The 13,318-nt window shown below is 39.2% G+C and overlaps 1 protein-coding gene across 1 annotated transcript; it reads right to left on the bottom strand.

Moving 5' to 3' along the window:
- Window positions 1-334: 334 nt before the first annotated feature.
- On the bottom strand, window positions 335-11,217 carry DACT2 (dishevelled binding antagonist of beta catenin 2). The gene is made up of 3 exons (XM_073628947.1): window positions 11,187-11,217; window positions 8,921-9,190; window positions 335-2,503 (listed from the first exon to the last, which is right to left on the bottom strand). The coding sequence occupies exons 1-3, from the start codon at window positions 11,215-11,217 to the stop codon at window positions 864-866; spliced, it is 1,941 nt and encodes a 646-aa protein (XP_073485048.1). The 3' UTR covers window positions 335-863.
- Between the last annotated feature and the right edge of the window lie 2,101 nt (window positions 11,218-13,318).

Below are 13,318 nucleotides of genomic sequence, written 5' to 3'. Positions count from 1 at the left end.
TTGGATAAGCACCTGAACAACCGCAACATACAGGGATATACAGTGTAATACTGACATATAATCACGCACATAGGTTGGACTTGATGCCCTTGTGTCTTTTTTTAACCTCACCTACTATGTGACTATGTAAATAAGTGTTTGTAGTTGTATCTTTTTCCAACAAGGTGGAATTACTTCTACTTTCTATTCTGAAATATGTAAAATTCAATCTAGAGTTTCTCCTAAAAATGCAACGGAAAAGTAAAAAAAATAAGTCCATTACAAAATGTTTGGTTGTTTTATATTAGGGTTTTTACTAGTTTTATGGTTCCAGTAAAGGGTTGTATTTTTCATATGCATTATGTGTTGTTAATAGATCAATTCTCCCAAAAACAATATTTTATTTCTAGGTGGGTTCAGTTAGCCTCTGGTTTGCTATATCGGTGTTCCCATCCAACTCTTCATGTTACAAGTTATTTTTGAGAATAGAGAATGGGAACCTCCTCATAATGGTAAAAGTAAGCATACAGATCCTAGAACTCAAGAACAAATATATAAGACATTGTCAAGTGGTTTACAGTTTCGACATCTACCACTGAATAATACTTTTAACAATTTAGGAGAATTGTTTAATATTTTATATGTAAGATTATTTTCCTTTGTATGTTTAATTGTGGTACATAAAAAAAAAAAAATAAAAGGTTTTGGTGCAATATTTAATCATATATTTTATTGGAATGATTGAACGAATAGTAAAAAATAAAAAAAACACTGTAATGCAACCGGAAGGTAAAAAAATACAGGGATACAAATCTGAAGTTTGTAAAGTCAGGTAGAAAGCGAGCTTTGTTTTGGGTACTTGAAGACAAGTTTGGCAAACATTTTCAAATCATAGTAATAATTTTTAAAGATGCTGGATGAAACCTCCTGATTTTTTTCTTTAATGCTTGTGAAGCTTTGATGCGACAAACCATAGGTTCTGGCTGTGAATGTCTGTTCAATTTGGGAGCTGCTGGTGTTTTAGAGGTATTACCAGCCCACTTCAGTTCAATCACATTCAAGCTCTCACATTTCAAAGAAAGGCTACTATCACTAGTAGTAATCGTTGAGTCACTATCACTGGATCCTAAGTCTCCAAATCGATTGGCGTTGTACTCACTGGATACCTCATTGCTTGTGTCTATAACAGTGGAGTGGAAAAGAGAGGCACACTCTCCTGAATATTCAGACTCACTTTGATCATTTAAGTCCATGTACCTGTAAGCCCCAGCCTTTTTCATTGGTTTCCTGTTTTTGACCCACACAGTTTGAGGACTTCTGTAAAAATTACAATTGTGTTTTTTATCAGAATTATCTACTGCTGACTTCCAACTGTGTACCATGTGGTTCTGATGCTCCATTATCCTGGAGGAATATAAAATCTTAGAGGAAACATCAGCCTGAGATGTGGATGGATTTCTACACTGATCAGGATATAAACTGTCTTTTGAATAGGACCTATGCGCTGCAGAAACAAGAAAAGTGGGTCTTTTTATGGATCGTTTTCTGCCTGCCTTTGATTTACAATGCTCAATACATTCATCTTTTAACCTTATGCCTGCTTTTAGTTTTGGCTGTTCTACTATATGTACAGGGCTTGGTGTTTTTTCATGGTTTCTTCTTTTTCCATTTATCAATATATTTTTAGAAGTAGAAACTGTTATTTTAACTTGGCGGGATTCTGCAGGAATGAACTTAGCTTGAACAAACTCACATGGTTCAAAATTCTTAGTTGCACATACTCCTTTTTGAGGACTGTGCACTTTGGGTGATGTATGTGATATAGTTTGATCAGAAGCTTGCAATGCTTTCTTTGCAAAATGATTTAAGCTTATTAACTTGTTCTCATATATTGTACTTAGATGACTAGTAGAGAGAGATGGATTTGGAACTGGGAGGGTGATTTTCAGATTCTCACTAATAATAGGATTTTGTTTGGCATTTGACTTCAATTCTATTTCCCTGGTGTGTTCCTGATCTTTCATGTCCCCTTCTATTGAAGAAACCTGCTTTTGTCTTTGGAAGATGCTATTATTTATGCTGGTAAGGCAACATTGTGAGATAAGTTCCTTGTGTGGTAGAGCTGGTAGAGCCCTTTTGATGGTTTCTTGAAAAAAATCAAGTTTCTCAGTTTCTTGGCACTTTATTACTTCCAGCAATTTGTTTATATTGCCTTTCAGTTCCATTTCTGCAGACAGACCAGATCCTGGTGACAGCTCAAACATATTTTTAGAGTTGTTGTTCTCTGTAGAATACTTTTGTGACCCTGTGGACAGTGGAAATAAAGGACTCTGTAAAGCAACAGCATGGAGAGGACTTGGATATGTGTAGACTTCATTTCTGTTTTTGGAAACAAGGTCAGTCTGATATTTTGGATCCATGCATTGAAAGTTTATATCATTTTTGATGTCAAATGTTGACTTGCTTTTATGGTCACTATTGATTTGAAATGCATGGTACATTTGTATGAATCTTTCAAGGTCTCCTGCAATATAAACACAGAAGGTTGTCAAAACATAAAAATGCTATGAATCACTAAATAAGAAAAATCGAACTTTGTGTCTCTTGCTTTCAAGTGTTGTTACCCCAACATTTCATATTCCTGATATGTGTCTATTGTGCCATGTACTTGTGTTAATTTTTACTTTGTATTTCTTTCTCTGTGTGAAATACCTGGTGATCCTGCCAGTCCCCCTGCTTTCCTACTTCAAACTGACCACACTGGACATAAGCGCACATCCATCCCAGTGTAGTTAGCTTTCTGGCTGTGCTATTTTGCTTGTTTTAATTACATTACAATCCATTAAATCTGAACTTCAAGTATGATCTTATTTGCATAATTACACTGGTGCAGTTGGTGGCAAGGGGGGGGGGCATCTGCTTGTAATAGCGATTGAGCAGCTGGTTAGCCACTCCAATTGCTATTACAAGAGAGCTGACCGCCAGCTCTAAAAAACTATACCAGGGTGATGCCTGCTGCAAGCATCATCCGGGTATAACCACCATGGGTATGCAGCTGGACAGGTAGTGATTAAAAGCAACAATGTCACTATTTAAAAAAAAAACACAAGCCCTGCCTGCAAAGAAAACAAAAATTACATTTTTAATTGTTGCTCTCTAGAAAAGATAGGCTTGCTGAAGAATCTTAAACAACCAACACTTCTGGTTGTGCCGGATGCCCGGTCTCCCTCCACACACCGTGGTTTCCTTTAGTGGACCTTATGTCACTTCAGGAGAAAGTAGTGACATGGGATTGGTGAGAGGAACCACAGCACTTAGCTGGAGACCAAGCATTCGACACATCTGGGAGTGTGCCGGACACTATAGATTCTTTAGCAACCTTAGCTTTTCAAGACACCGATGATCGGTGCTGCAGTCAGTACAGAACATTTATTATTTTTAAATATTGACAAAGTCGCTTTAAAGAAGATCTTCACCCTAGAAAGAAAAAATGAAAATTACTTTTAATCAAAGGACACTCATTCAGGAATCCGACGCCACCCTCTCCCGGGCCGGCTCTTCGATGGTCTTTGATTGCCTGGCGTTAGCATGTTTACTGTGGGCAGGTGGCTGTGACTCCTTGTGGCTTCACAGCCTTCTTCCCACTGCGTATGTGCAAATGAATGCTGCTGCAGCCTTCTGGGACCTGTGATGTGTTCCAGAAGGCTGTGGACAAAAAGGGAGAAGGGGGCAAACTTCCACTCGGATCACTTAGGCAATCCTAGTGGAAGTGGGTACCTATCTAAACTAGGTACCTGCTCACCCCAAAAAAATGAACATGTGCCAAATGTGTTAGAGGTGGGGGGAAGGAGTACATAAAGTGGAATTTTCCCTTAGTCGTGAAGCTCCGCTTTAAGCCTAATCTTTCTCTTTTTTTCACCTCTGCAGGCCTAATTTCCTATAGCTGCAACAACAACCAGCAAGATTGCTTAAAAAAAGCAGGGAGTATTTCTGAAGTTATGAGTAACTGTAAGTAACTATCCTGGAGTAAACATGCTGTAAGTCGCTGTAAGAAAAATGTCAGATTCAGTTCAGACAATATTAAAGCCAAAATATTATTATTATTATACAGGATTTATATACAGTTTGTAAACTCTCATGGCAGGAATGCATTTAGGTGCCAAAAATATGAATGCATTTAACTCGCTAGGGGAAGAACCTCTGGGGAAATCTAGGATGAAAAAGAACCTGGGGGCCTAGTAGATGACAGTCTCAGCAACAGCATGCAACGCCAAGTTGCTGCAAGCAAAGCCAACAGAATATTGGCATGCATTAAAAAGGGGATTCACTCCAGAGATAAAACAATAATTCTCCCACTCTACAAGACTCTGGTGCGGCCACACCTGGAGTATTCTGTCCAATTCTGGGCACCAGTCCTCAGGAGGGATGTGTTGGAACTGGAGAGAGTCCAGAGAAGGGCAACAAAGCTAATAAAGGGACTGGAGGATCTCAGCTATGGGGAAAGACTGCAAGCATTGAACTTATTCTCTCTGGAGAAGAGACGCTTGAGAGGGGATATGATAGCAATGTATAAACACCGTACTAGTGACCCTAGCATAGGGAAAAAAACGTTTCAGCGAAAGGGAATTTAACCGATTCCCGACCGCCTCGCGCAGATATACTGCGGCAGAAGGGCACGTGCAGGCAGATTAACGTACCTGCACGTTGCCCTTTAAGAGGCGGCTTGCGGGCGTGCGCGACAGGAGCTCTGTGATCATGATTGCAGGTCCCGCGGACTCGGGGATACCCACGATCGTCTCACGGTGAGGAAGAATGTTCTGCCTAATGACAGTACACTGATCATAGCTCCCTGTAATCGGGAGCGGTGAAAAGTGTAGTGTCACACACAGCCCCTCCCCCCCACAGTTAGAATCACTCCCTAGGACACACTTAACCCCTACAGCGTCCCCTAGTGGTTAACCCCTTCACTGCCAGTCACATTTACACAGTAATCAATGCATTTTTAATCGCACTGATCGCTGTATAAATGTGAATGGTTCCAAAATTGCGCCAAAATTGTCCGACATGTCCGCCATAATGTCGCAGTCATGATAAAAATCGCTGATCACCGCCATTACTAGTAAAAAAAAAAAAAGATCAATAAAAATGCCATAAAACTATCCCCTATTTTGTAGACGCTATAACTTTTGCAAAACCAATCAATAAACGCTTATTGCGATTTTTTTTACCAAAAATATGTAGAAGAATACGTATCGGCCTAAACTGAGGAAAAAAAATGGGATATTTGGGATATTTATTATAGCTAAGAGTAAAAAATAATGCGTTTTTTTCAAAATTGTCGCTATTTTTTTGTTTATAGAGCAAAAAATAAAAACCGCAGAGGTGATCAAATACCACCAAAAGAAATCTCTATTTGTGGGAAAAAAAGACGACAATTTTGTTTGGGAGCCACGTCACAGGACAGTGCAATTGTCAGTTAAAGCAACGCAGTGCCGAATCGCAAAAAGTGTTCTGGTCTTTGGCCAGCCAAATGGTTCGGGGCCCAAGTGGTTAAAAAGAAATGCGGCCATTCACAAAAATTAGAAGAGAAGCGTTTTAACCTTAAACTGCACAGAGGGTTCTTTACTGTAAGAGCGGTAAGGATGTGGAATTCTCTTCCACAAGCAGTGGTTTCAGAGGGGAGCATCGATAATTTAAAAAAACTATTAGATGGGCACCTTAACGACCACAACATACAGGGGTACTATTGTACTATTAACATATAAGCACACACACTGGTTGGACTGGATGGACTTGTGTCTTTTTTTTAACCTCACCAACTATGTAAATATGCAACTATGTAGAATACCTTTAAATTCAACGTGAAGTGACCCATTCCCTGCACAAACTGTAACAGAAACTAGACATACCTGTAAAAGAAAACTGTATTTACTCTCCTTTACCGCTGCTCACGCCACAAAATGCATCTCCGATTCTGAGAAATCTTCTGGTGAAGCACACCTTCTGGGAGTCTAAATTTCCTGGGTCCCCCACAGCTTTTGCTGGTTTGTCCTGCTGACCTCCATGACCTCCTGCAGAGTCCTGTAATGACATACGTACTGTATATGTCAGCAGGGGGACCCAGGAGATCGACACAAATGTCAGTTTCCTTGTGGATTTCAGCAAAAGTTTTCTCAGGATCCGAGAGGCATTCGGTGGCACTGACAAGGCAGCAAGGCATTCTTTTACAGATAGGCTTTCAATCGTTTGACAGGGTTTGTTATATTGCTATTTCAAACAGTAGTGAATGTTTTACATTAATCATAAAGGTTTAAACCTGTTCTTAAGGAGCAGCCCTGAAAGTTTACATGGAGTCAATAAGAAGAAAATATTTTTGATAGATTTACCAACATAGCATTATAAATGGCTCATAAATACCTCAAGAGAGCAAGTGTATTTATTTTCAGTGTTTTTTTATAAAAAGCATACCAGAATTTAGAAATAATAAAAATAATACATTGAAACTATGGGGTTGATTTACTAAAATCAAATAGGCTGTTCACTTTGCAAGAGTAATTAAAAAACAGTATTTTGTTTGCACATAATTGGATGATTGAAGTCAGCAGACCTTCATCTTATTCATTAGGCCAAGGGAAATTTCCCTTGCAAAGTGAGCAGCCTATTTGTCTTTAGTAGATTAGCCCCATTGTCTTTAAACATGATAACATTAGTAAATCAGTTATAAATTATCGCAAGCAACTATGTGCATTCATCAAAAGCTAAAAAAAAAAAGCAGCTGCTAGCACTTTTCACATTCCCATAAGCGTGTCGTGTGCATAATATTAAAAATAAATCACTGTGCAGCACTGTGCTCCCCAAATAAATTAGAATCTTTATACTAACTTTAGGTACACAAGTGATTTAAGAGTATTCCACAATATAAACAAACTTAAAATGTCATAAGTGAATTAAAAACTTTCCACAAGATAAATAATGTGTATCATCACATACAGTTATAAGTCCAAAGTGAAAAATATATGCAATTGATGTGCTCGAAGAATTCCATAAAACAACTTAAAACAACTTAAATAAATCTCAATCAAGTAAAGTGCAGTCCATATAGTGAATCGGGTGACAAGTCTGTTGAATGTTGCTCTATAGCCATCCACCAATCACACCTGTGATATTATTACTCCATCTGTTGCTTGAAATATGGCACCACACTCGTGCTCCCCCCCTTTGGGTGTATTCTCATCTTGCTAAATGTGACCTCACAATTAAGTTGTCGCCCTGAAATGCCCATGTAATTTATTATACATAGGCATAACAAAAAGACACCTGAGGCAAAGAATGAAGGAGCACATACATAATATAAGTATAGGATATGATAAACATTACTTGTCTGTGCACTTTAAGGATAAAAACAATAGGGATTATAGAGGTCTGCAATTTTGGGGTCTAGAAGCCCCTAAAAATCATTGGAGGGGGAATAATTTTGTGAGAGAACTTAGTAAAAAGGAATTATGGTGGATATACAAATTAGGATCATTAGCGCTAGGTGGTTTGAAGAAAGAGTTTGATTTGGGATGTTTTCTGAGTAATTACTAATATGGGGAATTTCTCACAGGGGTGTCAAACTGGCGGCCCTCCAGCTGTTGCAGAACTTCAAGTCCCATTATACCTCTGCCTGTGGGAGTCATTCTTGTAACTGTCAGCCTTGCAATGCCTCATGGGACTTGTAGTTGTGCAACAGCTGGAAGGCCGCCAGTTTGACACTTGTGCTGTAGAGCAGGGATCTTCAAACTACGGCCCTCCAGCTGTTGCAGAACTACACGTCCCATGAGGCATTGGAAAACTGCCTGTGAATGTCTGACATTCACAGACATGACTAGGCATGATGGGAATTGTAGTTCCTTAACAACTGGAGGGCCATAGTTTGAAGACCCCTGCTCTGGAGGATACAGTTAATGGGTAGGTGCAATATTTTATTATTAATAGTATTGTTCTTAAACAATATTGATTTTTATATAAAATTAAGGTTTTTAATATATTAATATTATTTATTTTGCTCCCATAGGGTATATATATATATATATATATATATATATATGAGCTTTATTAATCTTGGACACCAAAAAAATGTTGATGGCCCAGATGGATATATAGAGTGAACGTCAACCCATCCAATAGGAATCCCCCTGAGGAAGCCACGTGTCCCTGTGGCGTAACACGTAGGGAAGGGGCAGTAAGACAGCATGGCGCCTGTACCCAGTGTAGAGATACTTGCATTGCGACTTGTGTGGTGTCACGGATATATAAAATAAAAGCTACAAGTGTGTTATAGAGTGGTGCGCTGGAAGCACCTGAAATATGTGAGTGGATTTCTCATGCATTTCTAACAAAGATGTGTATTTATGATATAAGCACTATTTGCATTTTTTCCCTTTATACATGTATTCTGATGAGACTGACATACTCGGAGACAGCAGCAATAAGGAGAAGGAGATCTAGATTGCTTTTATGTCAGCCCTGGAGAGACTATAAAGCGTGATTTGACCAAACTTAATTTTGAGGTCACATTTAGCAAGGTGAGAATACATCCAAAAGGGGGAGCACAAGTGTGGTGATACACTGGCATATTTCAAGCAGCAGATGGAGTAATAATATCACAGGTGTGATTAGTGGATGGCTATATAGCAACAATCAGCAAACTTGTCACCGGATTCACTATATGGACTGCGCTTTACTTAATTAACATTTATTAAGTTGTTTTATGGAATTCTTTGAGCACATCAATTGCATGAATTAATTTATAGTTGTCATCTTGTACATATATATGTGATGATACACGGCATTTATCGTGTGGAATATTTTTAATTCACTTGTGAAATTTAAAGTTTATTCATATTGTGGAGTACTCTTAATTCACTTGGATAACGTTAGTATTCACTAATTTTCTTACCAGTTGAGACAGGTCTTTGGCTCCCTTTCCCTTGGATATTTGAGGGACCAGAATTTGTTCTTTTCTCATGGGTATCTCTAGTAGAAACATCAGGCGACACGCACATAGATTTTTCATCTGTTGATCTTGGTCGGGAGATTTTGAAATTGTTTCCACATTTTTGAGAACAAGGCTTTACACCCTTACAGGCTGATGGCAAACATTCACTATATACAGATGTGCAAGAATTGGATATAGAACAGGAGCTCAAATCACTCAGATCATAAAAACCTGTTGAAAAATAATAGATATTTAGTAGTAATTGTTTTGATACAATAATTATATATAATATATATATTTATATATATATATATATATATATATATATATATATATATATATATATATATATATATATATATATATATATATATATATTATAAAATAAATAGGTGACACAGCAAAAGGTTCACAGTAGTAATATCAACTTGAAACATGTACCAACTGCAGCAGGATTTCTAGCACACATAACATCATGGAGGTCAACAATGGCTTACAAAGCCTGTATGTGGAGGAAGTGATGGCTTGTATGTTGCACCCTGGTTCATACAAACAAAACTCAAATAAAGTGAGTGCATATATTTGAATATTACTGGAAGCTTATGGCACAGCTACATTGTGCTGTCTTTGCAATCAGGGTCCACAAACACTAGACTCTTGAAAAAATGTTAGAACCTCTGACTGAAAAAAGCAGCATAAAAAACGGTCATAGCGGCTCCTATTGCACGTGTGTTTATGTGCATTTGCGTTTCAAATCGTTTTTTTCCAAAAACATTTTTTTTTTCTGCCAGAAAGCTCTTCTTCGCTTGCGATAGGTTTTTTTTAATTCACCCTGGAAATCACTCTTCTTACAAATATGCCTGTAAATGCCAAAATGTGCATGGACACATAGGCTAACATAGAGTTGCTTATACAAGCTGAAAAAATATACCACGAGGTGCCTGTATAGGCAGCATTTTTTTGTCCCGTGTGCATTAGACCTCAAGAATTTTAGCCGGCAGGTTTATATGGGCTGGATATCGTAAAAGCAAACAAACAAGAACAGCTCTACATTTATTATGGTTTCACTTTTCAATCAAAACACAATAAATTTGATTTACCAAAACTGGAGAGTGCAAAATCTGGTACAGCTGTGCATGGTAGCTAATCAGCTTCTAATTTCAATTTGTTCAATTAACCTCCCTGGCAGTATTCCAGAGTGTGTCTCGGGGTTAAATTTCAGTACCATTAGCGGTACCATTAGCGGTTTCTATGCAGAGCTGCACCAGATTTGACACTCTCCAGTTTTAGTAAATTAACCAATACACATACATAACCTAAATTCAGTCTATAGTTATCAGAAGAAATATTATCGTTATTGATAAATGTGATTACAATGAAAAACTTTTTCTTTATATTGCAACAGAAAAAAAAAACTGAAACTGAAAATAAGTTTTCTCAGATTAGATTCCAAACACCGATAGTTCTGTTTAGCGACATTACTCAATTCGTAAAACATGCTTCTAGTAGAAATGACCTGATATGCACTATAGGTCAGGTAAAGTGATATTAGGGCCCTTTCACACTGGGGCGGGGGCGTCGTCGGCGGTAAAGTAAGCGGCGCTTTACTGACGGTATTCGGCCGCTAGCGGGGTGGTTTTACCCCCCCCACCATCGGCCGAGAAAGGGTTAAAAACCACCGCAAAGCGCCTCTGCAGAGGCGCTTTGCCGGCGGTATAGCCGCTCTGTACAATTGATTTCAATGGGCAGGAGCGGTGAAGGAGTGGTATACACTCCGCTCCTTCACCGCTCCAAAGATGCTGCTAGCAGGACTTTTTTTCCCGTCCTGCTAGCGCACCGCTCCAGTGTGAAAGCCCCGAGGGTTTTCACACTGGAGACAAAGCAGCAGGCACTGAGGTAACATCGGCTGAGTGAAAGTGGAGGTTCACACAAAAATTGCTTTTTGGAACCCTCCCCCCTCCCCCCCTCCGGTGTCACATTTGGCACCTTACAGGGGGGAGAGGGGTGCAGATACCTGTCTAAGACAGGTATTTGCACCCACTTCCGGGCATAGACTCCCACGGGAGTCTATGCCTCTTCCCGTTCCGCACGGGTCCCAGAGACAGCACAGACCATTCAGATTGCGATGCACGACTCGCGCATGCTCAGTAGGGAACCAGGAAGTGAAGCCGCAAGGCTTCATTTCCTGATTCCCATACCGAAGATGGCGGCGGCAGCATCCGAGGACCGAGGGTCGATTCGGCCACGGGTGCCGACATCGCTGGACCCTGTGACAGGTAAGTGTCCTTATTTTAAAAGTCAGCAGCTGCAGTATTTGTAGCTGCTGACTTTTTAAAAAAAAATTTTCGCGGGACTCCCTCTTGAAGGAGAGAAGCTGAGGAAGAAGAGAAACATTGGATTACTAGTTGGTACCAGTATGCAAAGATGGATTTGTTTTGTAGGAATAAAGTACTGCCAATGTTGGGTGTCCTACGTGTGTGGATGTTGCTGCAATATGTAAAACTATTAGTAACTATTAGTATAGTTTTGTTGTTTACATTTTAGAATAAGGTGCCTTGATATTGTCCATAATTTTAAAAGAGAAGACGAAAGAGGGTGCCCCAGGGATTTCATGGGCAAGCGTTGAAACCAGATATAGAAGTAGAGAGGTATGTATAAAAAAGTACAACATTTATTATTATATTATAATTTTAAAAGGGTGCCTTGACCGAAATAAGGTTGAGAAACACTGGTCTAGGGGACAGTAAAAGCACTTTAATCCTCCACTCCTCTGAGTGCATTGTCCCTCGGCGTCATCACATCCAATGCAGGGCTATGGACTCTTGATGATGTCAGCACCTTAGAACAGTGAAACCTTCTTTTTTTTTTTGTTTAACCAGTGGGTTGAACTAGTGCAGTCCATACATTATTCTTTTTTTTGTTTGTTTGTTGGTTTAACCAGCAGGTTGAACATAAAAAAAGACCAGATTCCCCCATCCACACACTCAATGCGGTATGGGGGAATCCTCCTGCTGAGCCTTTGTATTGTATTCTGACACTGCAGGGACCAGGGGGACCAGTCTATCAGCACAGAGGAGGGGAGGATCAGGTAACTGCTTCACAACATCCTCCCTGCTTTAGAAGTTCACTGAGCAGTGAAAATGGAAAAATATTAGAAAAGAGAAAGAAGATAAAGGAGCAGCATTACTTGGACACTGATAAGTCATTTTTTTCCTTCAGGATCTTCTATCCAGACTAAACCCTCGTACACACAATGAGAATATCGGACGAAATGATCATCCGTTTTTTTCCTGCTAGTCTCATATAAAAAATTAAGAGGTTATTAAAGGTATGAAAACTCTCGTATGACAGAATACAGTCTCGGAAGTGTTGTAATGTGTTGTATTGTAATGTATTCTGTCATTTCTGAGCATGCATGGTCTTGGTCTTCCTATTTTTTCCGGAGGAATACTGTACTGATTCAACAAAAGTCATATGTTCTGGTATCGTACGAGAAAAATTTTCATGTTTGTCCCTTTGGATAATTTAGCACAAACTGTCGATATCATCTCTCGAAAGCTGTGCACTAACAATCAGACTATCATATGATCGCTTCAAAAGCTGTATTTTATGTCCAACTTTCTGATTGTGTGTATTAGGCTTAACCTCTCTGGCGGTATTCCTGAGTGTGGCTCGGGGTGAATTTTCAGAACCAAAAGCGGTAACCCCGAGCCACACTTGGGATCGCATCGCAGGATCCAGGCAAAGTTACTTACCTTGTCCCCAGGATCCTGCGATGTCCGCCCACTGTGTGTGCGAGACGTCCTCTGCCGGATCTATTACAGTGCCGAGCTCCGTTGCCTGCGAGCGTCGCGACGCACAAGGACGGAGAGTGGCGCCAAATTCAAAAAGTGAAAAACACACAACACATACAGTACACTGTAATTTGTGCTTTGTCCAGTGCCCTGCATGCAGTTTTTATATTATCAATACTGTTCTTTCTTCCTGAAAACTTGAGATTGTCCATAGCAACCAAAAAGTGTCCCTTTACGTCAAAAGCGGTTTTAGATCAGCTAGAATACAGCGATAGTAAATTAGAATCACTTGCAGGTTGAACTGAATGGACTGGTGTCTTTATTCAACCTTACTATCTATGTAAGAATTGAGAGATAGTGATTTGTGGGGAAATTCGTCATCAAACACTGAAAGTAACGACAGCGACAATTCTGCAACTGAGCAAATGTCAGTGTTTTTGATTCAATTACATTACTAAATAAATGTTATTATTATAATATTATTATTTGTTATAAGTATTTATAGTTATTTATTATATTATAATTTATGATTTCATGTTTCAAACTTTATCATACCCGGGATGTC

Source organism: Aquarana catesbeiana, linkage group LG04 (assembly GCF_042186555.1).
Source record: "Aquarana catesbeiana isolate 2022-GZ linkage group LG04, ASM4218655v1, whole genome shotgun sequence".
In the NCBI taxonomy this organism is placed as follows: Eukaryota; Metazoa; Chordata; class Amphibia; order Anura; family Ranidae; genus Aquarana; species Aquarana catesbeiana.
Note: the sequence above shows the minus strand (reverse complement) of the source record. Positions and strands in the feature narration are given on the sequence as shown.

What these genes read in the sequence shown, in the direction of transcription:
- DACT2 (XM_073628947.1), bottom strand. Translation starts at nt 11,217, where the DNA reads ATGTCGGCACCCGTGGCCGAATCGACCCTCG. An exon ending in CGTGGCCGAATCGACCCTCG is followed by an intron (nt 9,191 to 11,186) that starts GTCCTCGGATGC and finishes ATTTTTCAACAG; the next exon opens with GTTTTTATGATCTGAGTGAT. An exon ending in CCAAAGACCTGTCTCAACTG is followed by an intron (nt 2,504 to 8,920) that starts GTAAGAAAATTA and finishes TTTATATTGCAG; the next exon opens with GAGACCTTGAAAGATTCATA.